The sequence below is a fragment of the Etheostoma cragini genome, chromosome 14 (assembly GCF_013103735.1).
Source record: "Etheostoma cragini isolate CJK2018 chromosome 14, CSU_Ecrag_1.0, whole genome shotgun sequence".
Lineage (NCBI taxonomy): Eukaryota > Metazoa > Chordata > Actinopteri > Perciformes > Percidae > Etheostoma > Etheostoma cragini.
The window spans coordinates 21,454,589-21,472,899 of NC_048420.1; the positions used below are offsets into that span (position 1 = coordinate 21,454,589).

General features: G+C 42.6%; 1 protein-coding gene across 2 annotated transcripts in view; it reads right to left on the bottom strand.

The window, feature by feature from the left end:
* The window catches only part of LOC117956670 (nectin-2-like), a 273,954-nt gene extending 256,122 nt beyond the window's left edge, over positions 1–17,832 (bottom strand). For both annotated transcript variants that reach the window (XM_034891867.1, XM_034891866.1), the window contains exon 1: positions 17,492–17,832. In XM_034891867.1, coding sequence (XP_034747758.1) covers positions 17,492–17,582 — 91 coding nt within the window. In that variant the 5' untranslated portion in view covers positions 17,583–17,832. The remainder of the gene's footprint in view (positions 1–17,491) is intronic.
* Positions 17,833–18,311: the final 479 nt, after the last annotated feature.

Genomic DNA, 18,311 nt, shown 5'->3' on the forward strand with positions numbered 1-18,311 from the left:
AGGAGGGTCCTTGTCAGTACACACAGCACTCCGGGATGGGAGAAAATCCCATCTCTGGTTTATTGCCATCTCTTTAAACCGATCACTATTGTCTTGGCCGGTAGGCGCCGGGCGGAGCCATGGTGCCTCTGCAAAATAGCCTGGGAAAGAAATTAGTTCTGGCGGACCAGGTTAACATTCAAGAGTTAGAGTTTAGTCGTGCAACAGAACACTCTGAATGGACAGATAGTCTAGCTTTTTTAATGCAGTTTCTTTTTAAATTAAGATTGGCTAAGCAAGCTCGGACTCCTGAAGGTCGAACACGTGTGAGGCCAAAAATTTGAAAACTGACGAGTAAAATGGTATTTCATTTAATAAGCAATCTGTCAGCTATCACTAGTGTGTGTATTAAAGACTGGACAGCAGAGCGTCTACACTTGTCTGCATTATGCTGGTGATGAAGGACTGATTAAAGCTCATAATTAATTCATCTTTGGTCGTATATTGGGTGTATTACACTAAGCAAACGATTCCAGAGGTGGGAGGGCTGACACATCTGTGTGACAATAATCCTGCCAATCAACTAGCGAGCCAGACAAATGAGACAAAGGAGAAAGAGGAGGAGTAATCCATGTCATTCACCCATCTTTTCGCCCAACAACCAGACAGCTGTGGCTGCATAGCTCCCATGCCTGTTTTTTGTAGAGATTATTGTTTTGGCTTTGTTATACTTTATTATAGGATATCATTATCAACAGCCACAAAATGTGTACAGATGCAGACGATGGCATGAGATAAATGTCAGAGTCAAACTGGTTACACTGTACACATCATAAAATCACTATACAACCACATCATGGACCTGTTCATTTAGGCATGCAATTTTGTCTGCAGAGACATTTCTCATTTTTTGCCTGGTCCAAGTCAAAGAAAACATGGGAAACATGTTGATTGAAAGTTGTGAGAGCCTCAAAGCAAAAAAAGAAAAGAAAAAAATGTTACAAAATTGCCGATGTGGAGAAAATCAAATATCGCAATGTTTTTGACCACATACCTTGATCTCATTACTGCAACAATATTGTAGTGTTGACTATTGGTGCTTTTACAAAATATTTACACAATAACATTTTTGATAAATAATCATCAGTGATGTGTATATAATGACTAAGTGGGTAAAGGTAAATATTAGAACAGCTCTATATAATTCACTGATTAGCAAAATGGCTGCAGATTTATTTTTAATCAATTAAATGAGATATTATGCAATTTATTTCATAATTTTGTTTTGTCCGCTTTAGTTAGGCAGAGGTCTTAAACACAGGCTTGTGTTGAGAAATCAAACACTGATGCATATCAGACGTTTATCTTAAAGGATACACAGTTCAAATGCATATGTGTGTATTTTTATGGACAAACGTTAAGCATTCAATCTTAGTGCTGCGGAGCACGACTTAAGCAAGTGCACAGACCATGATTTAGTATGATCCCTAGCATGCAATCACATGTAGTGAGATACACACACGTTCATGCAGACTGTGAGATACACACACATCCTGCCAACGTCCACACCTCAATGCCATCAGAGAGACAAAAAACAGGAGTTGAGAAAGAGGAAAACAGCTTTTATCCATTTTCTGACTGAGACTGGATGGCTGTCAGCGGGCCGCCATTGAGGGAGGGGGAGAGAGTGTGTGTGCGTGTGTGTGTGTGTGTCACAATGACTTTATGTGTGCATTGAGTGGAATCAGGGTGCTGAAGGGACGGCACAGGGATCATTGTAGTGTGTGCAAAGATGTGTGTAAAGGAAAACCCACGTGTATAACTGCCTTCCATCTGCCTCTCTTAACGCACCGGCGGTCACACTCTGAGAATAAAACATGAGAGCAAAAGCAAAGAGCAGCGACAATAAGGTGAGAAGGAGAGGATATTGGGTGGGGTGGGGGGGTATAAGACTCCTCTCTTCGACACATTTGAATCCTCTCATTCTCGCTCACTCCCTTCCTTTCAGGAAGAAAAGTGCTAGTGCACTGACACTCGACAGAGACACTCGACAGAGAGTGTGAGAGTTGTCACAGCGCACTAACCTTATCATGCCAGTAAATGTAGAAGGGGGAAAAAAAGAATGAAGAATAGTAGTAGTGGGATAACTGTTCAGCCAGAGTCAAGTCAAACAGACTGAACCCTGAACTGCTCTCCCTCTGTACCGCCCGGCTGCATCCAGTCGCACGCACACGCACACACACACACACACACACACACACACAGACAGACGCACGCACGAGCAGACACACACGCACGCAGACACACACACACGCACGCACGCAGACACACACACACGCACGCAGACACACACAGACGCATGCATGCACGCGCACACACACACCCAGACAAACACACACACACACACACACAGACGCACACACACGCAGACACACACACACACACACAGACAGAAGCACGCACACGCAGACACACAAACACACACACGCACGCACGCACGCATACACACGCACGCAGGCACACGCAGACACACACACACACACACACACACACAGAGTTAATTGCCGCACATTTAATTTCTAACAAGCAATTACATAACGCTCACTATCGTCTCACACCAACTGAGTTGTAATGGAGCAATGAATTGAGGCAGTTCAACCAGACAGAGGATCAACTACGTTTAAATCCAGATGCATTCAATTTTCAGGAATGCATGCTGAAATTCATCACAACAGCAGTTTATCACTGCATGACTCAAATCTCTAAAATGTTAAATTTGAGCAAATGCGAATAGAGCTGCAACGATTGATGGATTAGTTGTCAACTATTAGATTAATCGGCAACTATTTTGATAATAGATTATCGGTTTGAGTCATCGCTTCTATAAAAAGTAAAATATTATGCAATCACATCTTCTGATATGTGACTATATACTCTAGTTTCTTCACTACTCTGTGACAGTAAACTAAATATATCTTTGCGAGATATTTGAGGTTGTTATCGCAGGCTTTGGAAAACTCCAGTCAACATTTTTCACCATTTTCCGACATTTTATAAAGCAAACAACTAATCACTTAATGGAGAAAAAAAAATAGTTTAAAAATGCCAAAGATATGCAAAAAATATTGCATGACTGCTACAAAATCCCATTCCAAGATAACTGTTTTCTGCCAGGGAAGTGTATAGTTTAGTATACTATCTGTGCTGAACAACAACACGTTTATTCTCTTTGAAAGGACATAAAGACATTTCCGCTGCTACAATTCTGGAGCAGAATCCAGGACTCGAGCCATGGTACACAATCCTGTGTAAACCACATCTCCCATGTTGCCTGATGGGAGTGTGCCAATAACTGAAGACTGAGGAAGTAAACTCATGGCAATTTAGGCATTGTGTACACATATTTTATATGAAATATGTTTACATTAACGTAAACATTTTATCAGAAGTGGCTTTCTTTTAGAGGGCGACGGCGTTTTTGGGGCTTAAAGCGCAAAAAAGGGAAACCACCTCCAGAGTGCAGACCTTAAAAATGCTCCACCATCGTGTCATTGTCTAAAGGGTAAAAACACACTGCGTGTGTGTGTGCCGTGTGTGTGTGCATTGTTTGGAGCAATAACTTCACCTCCTCGTCTATTGTCAAAATTATCAGCTTCTGTTGTTCGCTTTGCGCTACCAGGGAGAGGCAGAGAAGAAGAAGGAAGGCTCTGCGCAGGCGCCTTAGAGGTGTTGCTTCACGCTACCACGTAGCCGCCTGGAGTGCACACTACATCAAATTGCACACACTTTTGCATCACCAAAAGCATGCAGTTTTCCCCCCAAAACGCTCGTCTAAACGCGGAATATAAAGTGAGAACGCAGCGCCACTTTTGTGTTTTCTCTTTGTATTGTTTCCATCTCGCCTTAAAAAGGACCAAACCGGTGGTTAGGAGTACTTTAGCCTTATAAATTCAAATTGGCCAACCATTTTCCAAAGCATACTATCTTATTAAAAATCATGTTTTCCATTCATGTTAGTAAGGTTTAAAAAAAATCATCTTAAGAGTTATTAATGTGCACAAGATAATTAATCATTAATTAATTGAGGAAGCCCTGTCGGTTTCTTGAGTTGGCTGCAGAAAGTATTGGATTCACACCCAGAGGACAAACAACAAGCAAACAAAAAAGCTGTGAAAATTATCAATCAGATTTTTTTTGTAGCTTCCTGCAGTCAAAAGGTTTCTGTTCTTCCACCAAACCTCAGAAAGAGGTATTTCCTTAATCTCACTTAAAGGACACAATTTTTAGAGTGACTGCCGCGGGTGACGGGTACACAAAATAATGACTGAATGATCACTGTGATGCCAGAGCCATCTCAGCTTCAATCGTCTGCACATTGATTGTTCTGCTATGATAAAATGAATGGAACGTGATGGCTGGCTGGAAGATACAAAAAAAGAAAAAGAAGCATGGCAAGCAACCAGTATGGTCCTTAAACTCATTACTTGACAGAGCCTCAGTCCACAGGGACATCTGTTAATCTACACAAACTTTAATGACATTTTCCTGTCAGATAAAATAGCTCATCATCAAAACTTCAATCTTGTTCATTTTGATACAACTTAAAAAGCACACAAATGCATATTTCATTTGTTTGGAATGGTGTCATTCAGTGAAAGAAGACATTTGGAGAGACATGTGGTTGATGCCTGGAGTCATCATCATCATCAATTACTTTGGCTGTCTGTTGATTTTGTTTATTTAGGCACAGCTTAAGCTTTTTAGCTCTGTGACAATCAGCGTTTTTTTATTTATTTTATTCCTCTTGTTCCATCCTCCGTCGCTTTGGCCAGAGTTTCATGCTGTCGACCCCTGTGAGGTCTGAGTGATGTTCTAAACCGGCTCATTAACACGCTCCACTTCACACTGTCTTTTATACCGAAAAATGCCTGATTCAATTCCAAACCTATTTAACTTTTCAGTTCAGACACGGTCACTTTGTACATTTGCAGACAGAAACATAGACGCTTATATCTTAGACACCCACAGAGTTGTGAGAAACAGCATGCTGGGAAGAGGAGAGGACAGACATGAAAGAGCAGCACATATCTCATTAGCACCCTTTTCTGTCCGTCCAGCCAGCTAACTGGGCAGCCAGCCTGCCACCCGTCAGGATGCTCGCGTGGTGGAAAGCAGAGTAGTTGGAGCAATTCACTTCCATCCCCAGATGCATCCCCGGAGATTAAGAAATCATCCTCACATTTGAAAAAGCCCAACGCCTGCAAATAGACTCTGGGATGTGGGGGTGGATAGGTCAGGCGCACCAAAGTAATTTTTTATTTTACAACCCTAACTCCTTAGTTATTGGAGTTTTTTGAGGTAAGCACAAGCACCATGCAAAGGGGGGAGGGGGAGGGGGGGTTGTTGGGTGCTGCTGTCTCCGTGAAATTCATCTTCTTAGCTATGGACTGAGGGGCCGTCTTAAAACGAGGTGCTGTGGTATTAATGACAACCGGACTTCACAGAACGTTAAAGTTAGTTGCTTTATAGTCTATATTCATCTTTTTGGTCTGATGTCTGTTACTTTCACCTTTCTTGTTGGAATGTTAAACCATGTTTGATTTTATGAGGACTATGGCTAACTGCTCCACAGATCTCAGCAGGGTAAATCCACACAGCTAGCTAGACTATCTGTCCAATCTGAGTTTTCTGTTGCAGGACTAAATCAACCTTATAATGTACACACGTTTCACCAAAACAAGTTCCTTCGCTGGGCTGTGTCGCAGTGGCACCTTGACTCTATCAGTCGCCAATGACGACTGTGATTGGTTTAAAGAAATGCCAATAAACCAGAGCACGTTTCTCTCCCATCCTGGAATGCTGCGTGGACTAGCTCCGCAGCTCTGTGGAGGAAGGTCTGGCAAAGCGAGACTAGTAGCTTAATGATGGACAACCATGGCAGTGAAGACAAACACTGCAAGTTATTACATCTAAAATATTCACACAACAATTTGTTTTATGAGGAAGGAAATTCATTCAGCACATTTGTCAGACACACAATGTGTATCAGTGAGAAACCTAGCATAAAAAGTATAAAAACAGCTCGTTTGTTGACAAGAACACTCCACAGGGCACCTTCAATGAGCACATGGTTTGACACGAGTTTAACCTTTGTTTTGAATTGTGTTGCAAGCTGTAATATGAGTAGACTGTCCAAATAAAGTACAGCAGGCAAAAGTTAATATACCAGCACTTTGGAAAAATTGAGGATTTTTTACTTATTTCCAATTTCAAACCCTTTGACAGACACAGGGTACACCTTTGGGACCTGTTTAGGGTGTGCTGCCTCTCACTTGGTGCGTGCTGGGATATGTTATAGCCTCTGCAGCCCTAAACAGGATAATTGGTTTAGAAAACGGATGGATGGATGGATGGATGGATGGATGGAGGGATGGATGGAGGGATGGAGGGATGGATACTTTAATTTAAATGCAGCAGATTAGAAGATTATTGCCATAATTGCCTCGCTTGTAATCATAGAGTGCCTGCTTTTGTTGGCCAGCTACAGTATTCCCATTTATCTCCTACCTAATTTAAAATTATTTGTTTACCATAGTTACACTTCTAGACAGCGTTCTTTATTTCAAGCCCTCTTGTTATTTTTTTCTTTTCTTTTGAAATGAGGGAGGTTTCTGCACTGGTGAATGCGATGGAATTAACTCCTGGATCAAGTAGGAGAACACATTCAGGAAGTGACAGTCCTCTTAACATCTAACCAAACCATTGCTTGTCATTTTAAACTGGAAAGGCATAATCTTTTCAAGCATTTCCTCCCAAGGGGTGGCATGGAGCTACAGTTCCCACGTCTGGTGGTACGACAGCAAATTCATTTTTGAGCCACTGAAGAGAACCTCAAGTCATTAATGGTTGCTGGGGTTGGGACATGTGAGCTATTTAATCCCACTTGGCTTTGATCCATCTCCAATGTTTCTGTGCGAGAAGAGAAGGAAAGAGAAGGGGAGCTTTAAGGGAATAGATGTCACAGATATGGGAGGAAAAGTTGGTTTGGTTTGAGTAGAGCGTGCATGCTCGCCTAGATCTTATTCTGTCTGTCACAACTAATCACATCCTGACCCATCACACAGTCCACTGTGGCTTTTCCACTGCTGCTAACAGAGGGAACATGACACACACACACACACACACACACACACACACACACACACACACACACACACACACACACACACACACACACACACACACACACACACACACACACACACACACACACACAGACACACACAGACACACACACCAGTAGCCTACTTTCCTTTTTTCCAGTGAAATGCTTAATGCTGGACCTATTGCAAAATTACTCATGATTACTCAACCGAGGCTCATTCCAAGTATCTTAATCATTTTAATCGCTGAAAACAAAAGCAAAATAAAAACTGACTCCTGTTTTGGTAACATTTTGTGTTGGCACATCTGCCACATTTACCCTGAACCTGATGGTGCCGACAGTGACACACAGCCGTTACAAGGATGACAGATGTTTGGTGGTAGCTTTTCACAAGCAGTAGCCTCACTAATCTGTTTTGCACTTTCATTTGGTTTAATTGAGGAGGACTTGGACTGGATTCCCTCTTGTAAAAAAAACAAAAAAACAAAAAAACGAGACAGCCATAGATACTTCTGGCTGACTGACAGGTAAGTGTGCGCATCAAAAGCAGCAGGGAAGAGAAATAATGAAATGAGCTGTGAAAAGAAGGCCCACGGGGCCTAAGGAAAAGCACCAGGCAATATCTCAAGTCATTTGACAATGATATCCTATTAACAGAGGAAAATAGAAAAACCCTGCCTTTGAAAGAATTCTGTAATTCTATCATGCAAATGAAAAAGCCCTTTGCCGGGTTGCCAAAAGACCGGATGTCTGGAATATTGAATGGTTTCATGTCAAGAGAAAAATCAACCTTTTGTGTCAAAAAAAACTCAATTTAGAATTCACAGGGGGAAAAAAAAATCTACCCCATGAATTGTGTGGACAGAGAGGTGACCTCCAGCTAAAGATTAGAGACGGGAAGGTCAGGAGTTAAGAGAGGCTTATTTAAGGGGAATATTGGGGTAGCGTGGTGGCAAGATGGAGAAGAAAAGGAGAAGCACAAAGCATTGTGCTGCAGCTGTCACACTGAGTCTCTCAATCAACAGCTGAGGTAGTCAAGGATATGGAAGCAATTAATCAGGTTCAACTGCGGCCGCCAGCACGAGTCGATTTGGGGGGGGCAACCTGTTTGTACATCTGTGTTTGTGTACTGTTTGGTGTTAGGGCTGCACGATATGAAGAAATTATCCAGTTGTGGTTATCTTTACTGATATTGCGATTGCCATGTGATTCACAATAGTGGAGGGAATGATCATTTCTGTGTCATTATTCTCATCTAAAACATGAAAATGATTTATAGTGTGATTTTTGCGTTGGTCTGCACAAAACAAGGATTTTTTCTTTAGTCTGTATTAGTAGTCAGTTTGTAGGCCGGGACTTTTCTGCAGCACCACAATAGTTTGTTCAGAAAGGTTTGACATATATTTGCCTTTAACAAAAAATGGCGACCCATCTGCCATATTTCACCCCCCTCCCCGCCTCCCCCCCACACCATTTGAACATTGCGCTACTCTTTGCAATTTAGGTAAAATTGCGATTAATTGTGCAGCCCTATTTAGTGTGAGCTGATTTATGCGTAGATTATTTGTAAATGAGGACTGAATTACTTAACAATAATTTGAATAGTGTTATGCACCCTGCCCTAGGCTACATTTTTTCATGAAAACATAATCTGAGGTTAAATGTCTTGCTGAAAGACTGTGACGTTTATTTTTCCCCCCTCACACATCTGTTTGACACATCCTCCTTGTCAAGACATGGTGCCTACATTACCCACAATGCATCTGAATGTGTGGTTGGAGATCCGGCTGTGTAAAGAAAGCAGCACGTTTTTTTCCTTTACAGCTTTTAGTTTTTGAGCTCCAACCAACGTTGATTTGACGCTGCTCATTCTGGAGCAATTAAAGGCTTTATATACAGTATATATATTTTTTAGACTTTTTTTCAGACTCTATGTAAAAATTAAATGTACAAGAGTCTGGCAGGACCAGGCTATGGTATTATAACACGGTAATACAAGTAATACATGTTGAAAGAGAAAGAGTGTGAAATATATTTAATTTCTTTAAAAAGGGAACAAAAAATGTGAGCTTAAACTTCAAGAAGTAAGGTTTAGCCAAAGGTCTGGGTTGTTATTTTCTATTTCTATGCGGTTTTCTTCTAATTTTTGAATTGTTTTACACTGCAGTCAAGTTTTTATATCATGCCACACATTCAGCGGACCTCTCACTGGACCAGAGAATGAAGCAATGTCTCTGACTAAAGGCAGACAGAAACCATAGTCCCATTGTCAACATCAAATGTACAGACTTTCTCATCAGTCACCGGACACCCACAGGAAGACATGAAAGTATCCACCAGGAAAACAAAACCCTGAATAACATGCATCCTGGCAAACTGAGTTGTCACACCCAGGTCTTTATTTACACATGGCTGCTCTGTTTGCCAGGAAATACATTCATTTTCAAGCCAGGTTTGAAATAACCACAGAGCTTGTATATTAAAAAATGACAAAAAATGATCTAATTACACATGGCACAATGATGATGCAGAAAGATTGGTGGAAGTTTGCACTACACAGAGGCAGTAGTAAATGGGCTGTAACTCTAAATGACGCCAGTATTTTCTTTTAATGTGCGCGTGACTCGCATAGAAATGTGCTGCGACGGGAACAGTAGTGGCTTGTGAACAGGGTAAGGAGGAGAGATGTTAGCTTGCATTATGCAAATGAGAAACAATGCTGCTGGAGCGGACGCAGTCGATCAAGACGATTGCCATCAAAACAGACACACACACACACACGTGTACACGTACGTGCACTCGGAGGAGATGCAGTCACTTTAGACGATGCTATTGAAGCAGCCAAGGACGCTAACAGAGGTGAGTCAAGAGCCACGCTGTTGGCCGAGCACAAATCCTTGTCTTTAGCCCCGTTTGATTTTAACGTTTCATCAATACAGACAAGAGCCGCTGTCTGCTGGCTGGCTGGCTGGCTGGCTGCTGACCTCCACAACTTGTTGCTAACAGTCTCAAGGCTCCACAGAGAAGGACAGTTATTTAAGGACGGAGAAGCAGAGTTAAATCGATGCTCCCTGTATTCTTTGCCAATGCCATTTGCATTAATTCAGTGGAGGTGTTGATTTTCTTTAGTCAAAAAAAGGGCACCTTCTCCACTGCCCATGCTTTCTCGCTTTGTGTTGGGTTATGAAATCCAGAGAATGGAGAGCTGGTTAGTACTTTGGTCGGACAAATAAAAAAGGCCAATAAGCTGCCAGGGCAGGATGGTAACAAGTTATAGCCTACTATAAATAACTTGACTCTTTGCATGGCTATCAGTATTTGCAGCTAAAGCTTTGTAAAGGAAAATAGAATAGGGATAGTAATACAGGCACAGTTTAAAGACATTTGACAATGGTTTGGCCTTTCTAGTGCAAGCACTTAACCAGGGCAGGAAATTGAATTTTCTTCTTTTTTTTTTTTTCCTACAGGCTTCTGTGACCTGCACATCCAAAGCAATGAAAAAGCTTTCACTTTCCAACCAACTTTCCAACCTAAACCAGAACAAGATGTGACTGGTTATGAAACCAGCCGAAAAGGATTACAGTTGATGATGACATTAGTCGAGTGGTTACACAAACTGTGTTGTATCTGCCATCATATTTCTTTATGTTCATAGAAACAAAAACTAGTTTCCTGCTAGGCCTATAGCAGGAAACGGTTACATGGGTAAAGTAGGGACTTTTCCTGGCTGAAGTAAGTGACCTACTGAACCTACATGTAGATGTAATATTTTTGAATAGAAGAAATTAAAAAATATGCCTGTGTAGATGTAGGGCCCAACCTGACAATAAAAAAGCACAGACTACGGCTTAGAGGCTCTATTAGAAAAAGATTTGACTAAATTGGTGTTCAAATCTCCTTTAATTTACATAATAAACTGTGGTATTTCTCTGTTAATGAGGTATTAAAAAACAAAACAGGCTTCCCTCTCATTTGTTCACAAAACTGATGAAGCTTTAGTGCGCAACTTCTTGATATTAATGAACATCCATTACATTCAAATGAGTTGATACAAAGCTAATCAAGACTATCAGCTCCACAACACTCTCTGTGTTTCTTTGTTCAGAAAATGGTGTCATCAGAAGACTTTCATGCATTTTCATGTATGTTTTCTATCCTCCGTGTCCTCCTTGGCTATTAGCAACTATGGGAAAGAGGGGTGGGGGTGGTGCGCGATCACGGAAGGCTTGTATCATGTAGATGTGCCGACAGTTTGTTTGTGATTACTTAGATTTCCTCAAGGGGGAAACAGACACTACACACTGCAGCTTTAAAAAGACATGCTTCTGACATGATGGTACTTCAAAATAAACAATAAAATAGAAGAAAACACCTTCACAGTCTAATGTAATCCAATACAACAGCACTGCATTAAATCCTACTTTCTTTTACGACGCTGATCATGTTCCGTTTTTGTTTACATTTGATGCCATTGCGGAGGCTGCATATTGTGACGATGTTCAATTCTGTGACATTGAAAGATGGGTCTAATGTTTTGTTCATAGTGGGTTAAATATTTCAAACACAAATGTTGAAAAAAGTATGTAATTGTGTGGATTTCTAAACAGGTGGCTAGATGTAAACACAGCCTTAATGAGAAGTGCAGGGACTGTTCCTTGTTAGTAATGCCAATGATACTTCTAATAGCCAGCGCTAATTCTCCTGTACATCACAAGCTCTATTATCTTTTCACTTAGCCGCCGGGGTGATTTTCACTGCAGATAGCATTGGCGCCGATAAGACTCTTTAAACAAGATTTACTAATCGCCAAATCGGTCAAATGTTGGTGAATGCAACATAGAGTATAAGCAAGCCCCCCCCCCCCCCCCCCGGCTAAAAGCTCTGTGATGATGTGGTTATTAATTGCCCACATGGGTACAATTGGAAATGTCACAAAGTCACCTCGCAGCATGACCCACTGCTGCACTCACACAGGCAGTGAAAAGCAATTTCCATTTTGTTACCAGCGAACTGTATCTGGAGAGGAAACGGTGACTGAGCAGGATGAGAGGATAGACGCCGCTCGCTGTCTGCTGCTCAGGACAGACTGCGAGACAGAGCAGGGCCGCTTGTCTAAACATTTTCACACTTTTGAACCTCCCCCCCCATCCCTCCCTACCTCATACCCTCACTAGCTCCCTCTCTTTCTAAACAATGAGGCCAGGAAGAACTGAGACTGGCAGAGTGGATGGAGAGAGGAATAGAGAGAGAGTGTGGGGGGGGGGGGGTTACTGGCACCCTTTTTAATTCCACCAAAAGCTGTTTCAACAAAAGGGCCCCGACTCGGGAGCCGCCACGGAGCGGCAGTCAGCCAGACCGCCTCAAAATAGGGTCGTGGTCTAAAGAATGAGAGCGACAGAGAGGGGCGAGAGCACAAGACTGAGAGAGAAAGAATGGGTGATTGAAAAAATGAGAAAATGACAGATTGAGCCGAGTATGAAAGGCTGGCTGGAAGTTGTCTTCACTCTGCATGGCGGTAAAAATCAAACTGGGGAGGCTGGCAACATCATTGTTTGTGTGTGTGTGTGTGTGTGTGTGTGTGTGTTAGAGAGAGAGCTTGTGTGTGCATTGGTGAGTAAAGGCAAAGGTAGTCATTACGCAGTGAAAGCTGTGGGACCCTGAAAGTTGAAAGAAAAACCTTCCTCCGACCATCCTTGGATCGGCTCCTTTGTGATTCATGGCCCCGCGTCCTGCTGCTACACTCTGTAATCCCTCTTGCCACTGACACCTGTAGAATCACTAAGGTATTTCAAGGTGTTAGCCATGATATGGTTCATTGATCTGGATTTTGCGTAAAAACGGTTTCCTCAGTAGTGGAAATGAAGGAAAAAGAAAACACTGACCAAGTGCAGACAATGCATGCTGGTTCTTGGCAGACACAGTGATGAATTAAAACCTGTTTCCTGGACTCTCAACATGCCGGACTGAGAGCTTCTTACAGCAACCCAGGGTCTAACCTCTTCCCCCTAATTACACCTAGCTTCCTCTAAAGGACCACACAAAGACCTACACACAGCGCACATGGCAGCACAACAAAAGGATGGGAAATTGTCTCAGCCACAAAAGCTGTATCCATGACAACCTGTTCCAAATCTCTGTGAAAGACCTACCACGCAAACTTCTACCTCTGTCCGTAAGCGCCACATTTGGGGGATATTTCAAAGAGCATCAAAACACTTGGATTGTACAGAACCAACAAGCAAACAGCATTATGCAAGACCCTGCAACACAAGGTTAGCAGACCATTGTTCATCATGTTACTCCTTGATCAATAAGAAAACCCAGAGGTGAAAATTAAAGAGACTAATTTAAACATGAACGCAGACAAACAAATCAGTGATGCAACAACCTTGTGCAAGTGAGTCCATGAATCAGTAAAAAGAAAAAGAAAGAACATCAAAAGAAAAAGTTAGCAGGACTTGACTTGAGGCGGGCTCTACCCACTACACACGACTGCCCAGACAAAGACAAAGACAAACACACCAACAGCACCCAGCATTACTGGGCACTTTGCGCTTGTGCGAGTCATTATTAAACTCTCAACGAGCATCAGCAGTCGATTCCCCCGAGGGAATGATTATCACCCCATGCCTCACCGGGAAGAGCCATTGACATTTGAGTCTGGGGTCTAAAAACTGCGGGGCCGGACCCAAAGCAGCTCATTTGTTGTCTCCCATGAGACAGCAGCTTTTGTGTTTTTGACATGGTGGGTCTCAGATTAAGAGGCGTTAATCATGATTTCATCAAAATAAAGATGTACTAAATGTACAATATGTCACGCATGGTGAATGCACCACGGCTGACATAATGTACTTCTTTTTTTGTTTTATTGCATTGTGTTTGCCAATTATTTTAGATTACATGCACTCTAACTTTTGTGGAAAATGTCTTAGATTGCAAAGTTCCTTATGAACAATCAAACCAATACAAATGGTAGAGGCTAAAAACAGATTAGGGGTTAAAATAGGATATACGCATCGTGAGAAAAAGCTGTTGTTTAACTGAGAAAATGACTGGCATTTTAATTCAAACTGCCCTTTGCGTTTGAAAATAATGGGAGATTTTCGGCCTACAGGCTTGTTCCAATAATTAATCATCCAAAACATCCTGCAAAGACACAAATTTAAATAATTGTGCTCCTGCCTCAAAGGCCAAAAGCACACAACTGGCTGTACTGGGCCAGCTCACAGATGAATATCTTAAACACTGTGCGTACTGCTGTGTATGCTTTATAATAAAAGCAGTACAAATAGACCTTTCATCTGGATTCTTTATTTAAATGCAGTAGACGTTACACCGGTATATTTGAATACGACTAAAGTGGGTGGTTATTTAGGGTTTCACGCTCACACCATGACAGGCCAATGATTGCTTCAAATGCTTCTTCATCACAGCCTTCTTGTGCACCTTCTTCTCCATTGCTTAAAAAAAAAACGACACCGTTTTTTATAACGGAGCTCCAGCATTGGCTACACAAATATGCAAAAGACAAACAACAACATGGCCCAATGATGAGTCATTAATAGGAGCTCTCAATAATCAGGCTGCACCGCTATGAGGGCGATAATCATCGGCCGCCTGCTCTCCAAGTGATAAGCTAATCAGCCCTTCGTCTCTGCTGAGGGGACTCATCATCGTTGACATTTCAGCACAGAATCGGGCCTGTAGAGACGATTGCAGGGGGGAGCGGGAGGGGGGGGGACGTCACCTGAAGTGACTTAATTATCATTCCCGGGGATGATATCCTCTCAACTCCATTTTGCCTGTTTCTCCAAATGTTAACATTGTTCTTTTACCATCCTGGTTAAAGTTTTATTGCTGCCATTGACCAATTATTTTTTTGGGTTAGAGCGCTTTTTTATTTTCCGCATAATCTAAAACACAAACACACGCCTTGAAAGGTTTCCTCAAATAAAAAGTGTTTTGTATGCCGGGACAACCTTGTAAAAGCAAGCTTCTGCTTTCACTGTCAGTAACTCACTGGCTAAGCCCCTGAAATGTGAGTGTGGAGGTTTTCCACCGAGAAGACAGTTGTGTTGTTGCACGTTCAAATTAATTCTTAACCTGTGTGGATACTGCTGTGACATTCTGACAGCTTTTTAAACAATGCGGGCCTGATGTAGCAGAGTATCAGCTGAGTATCTGTCATCCTCACACCAACCTGCGTTGCATGGCTTACAGCTCTGGAGTCTCGAGGTTATTGTGAGCCACTCCTGTTCGTGTGGCTTACGTATGCATGGAGAGTAGGAATGCCATAACAAAGCTAACGCCAATCAAGGTTCAATCTTCCTCCTGCCTTGTACACTTAAGAGTCCAAACCACCGATCACGTTGTCACCTATTATGCAACAAATGTTACAGCAAAATGCAAAGCACCGGCTCAGCTGCCTCCGGCCTAGAAAGAACTCGGCCTCCATTTGCTTTGATCCCAAGAGTCATGTCTCCAAGGCGTGTCAACGCACCAGACAACACATCTCCCAGCTCCATAATGACCCGTCTTCTTGTTCCTTGGTGACAATTTGGGGACAGTTCTGACAGATGACACTAGTTACACCCAGGTGAAAACAACAGGCTGGCAGATTCCTCCTGACAGGGCAGGTTCACAGATTTTTATGCCGATTTCTGTTGCCTGACTGCCGGCTGTTATACATTTGTAGCATGGTCCCAGTTTGGGAAAGAAAAAACAAACAAAAAAAACCTGTTTCTGTTGCAAGTTCGAGCACATCTGCGTTACTCAGCAGTGCATCTCAGTGATGGCGTTATCGCTCGTTCTTACGGTTATCTCCATATCTATCACTGTAATGTCCCTGTTGGGACATAAAATGTTGCTGTGGCAATCATTACCAAGTTTATTGATACCTTCTATTTGTTTATGGTGTAATATATCCGTATCTGCATAGCAAGTTCAGTGTAATCCTATTTTACAGCATGTATGGTAATACATTGAGTATTCATTGTGCATTCTAAAATTTTAAATTATGTCATGTATTAAATCACAAGAGCATTACTATACCTTCCCTTTGTGTACATTGTGTGTTCATTGTGTTGCTCAAAATTAGTAACCCCGTCATACAATACATGTTTTTTTTTTTTTTTATCTCTTAAGGAGTTAGAACACAGTGTCTACAGTGTGTTGCATTGTGCTTGCATCATTGGACAGTAAGTTCACAGCAGAGATCAACAGAGATCAGCAGGCTATTAGCCGATGCTAATCACAGATACGTCTGCATCTGTGTACACGTGCAGGTGTGTAAACAACAGGTGAAGTAAACGCTAAAAGTTTGTTGCATGTGTTTTTATCAATAGTGCACTTATGTTGCCATCAAGTTGTCCCATGTTATCTTTGAAGTTGCTGATATCTATGATAAGACATACGTCAGCACATTCTTTTAATAACGAATCACTCTCTACACAGCCAAAAGGGCTAGCCCTTTTTTTAATATCTATACACAAACAATAGGCATCAACATATGTTGATGCTAATTAATGCTAATCATTTGTGTATAGAAAATAAAAAAGTTAGGAATTTATTTTCCACTGATTATTCTTATATTGGTATTGATCTCTAGATATCAATAAGACTCTTTGAACCAGCTTATGGTTTAATTATCTCCTTAAAAGTACAACTATATGTGAAATATGTTATATGATATATTCCACATCACTGCTGAAGGAGCCTCCTAAAGAGCAGGGGCCGAGCCCACATCGCCACCCTGTTGCTCTGCACAATGAGGACCTATTTCTGCCATTATTCTGATAGTTAGAAATCAGAGCTGCGGTTGTGATTGCGCTTCATTTCCCTGCGACACTTTCTCCCAGGTAAACAGCGATTAGAGGTCAGGCGTGTTGGAAGGGTTTGTAGAGGCTCAGAGGGGATTAGGTTCCCTGAACAGTCACCTGCCGTCTGAAGCTACGAGGAATTAGGACCACAAAACACACACACACACACACACACGCACACACACACACACATGACCAGGAGAGCCACACCTCGCGTCTCATGTCGTGTAGCGTACCGAAACTCCACACACAGATCCGAGAGTGTGCTTCGATAATCAAACTTTTACAACAGGTCTCACAGTCCAGCAAACACAGCCAGAGAGAGAGGGAGAAAGGAGAGAGGAAGAAAGGAGAGAGGGAGAGAGGGAGAGACGTGACAGGGAAACATGAAGCCCAAGCAGGACACGGGCGGTTCGGTAGAAAGTGCCCCACATCCAGGGCGCACAACTCAGGGAGAGAAGGGGAAGCTGGAGAGGCTTCGGTGGTTTTTTATGTTTTTTTATTGAACCCAGCTCGGGGTTGGTCTTACCTTGTGCTGCGAGGAGGATCGCAGCTGCTGCCACCAGCCAAGTGTTTGTCACCGGAGAGACCGGGCAGCGTGCGCGGTAATCTCTCGCCATTCTTCTAAACAGTAGAACGGGGTGGACGTAAATATCCACAGCAGCGCTGTCTGTGTGGGGCAACCCGGGATCCGAATTATTCCTTCTCCGGTTGGCCGAGAAACTTCCCGAGTTCAGTTCAGACCGCCTGGGTTGTAATCAGCTAAGTTGCGGCTTCTCTTCCCTCTTGTCTCTGAGTGTCTTCCCCCCCCCCTCTTCTGCCTGGACCGTGATTTAGTTTCTCGTTCTATGGATCGGTTTCTGACAGGGAGAAGCGGCTGGCCGCAGTGCGCACAGGTAGCTATAGCCTGCCGCGGGTGCGATGGTGCGTCTTGGCCACGGCGAGACTGGAGCGAAATGGAAACAAAGTGTGGACAGAGTGTGTGGGAGTCGGCGGAGCTCCGTGTGTGACTGATGCAGGAGAGCCGAGCGGGGCATATCAGTGATGTCAGCAGAGCGTCACCAAGAGGACTTGAGCCGTAGTACTGAACCCTCAGCTCCAGCAGCACAGTGAAAAGGGTTGGAAACACAACCCTGCCTGCCTACCTGCAGCTGAGGATGTGTTCTGTTGCTCGTTTGTGTATTCCGTTGTGTTTTCTTTAAAAAAAAGTATACACTGTATATTTGATGTAAATTTACAGCTAAAATCTCTCAACATCTTACTGTTTTAATGTTATACAGGATCATACTGTAAGTATGCTTACTGTAAATAAACACGTTTACTGCTGCTGCCAGTATATTACTTTAAAT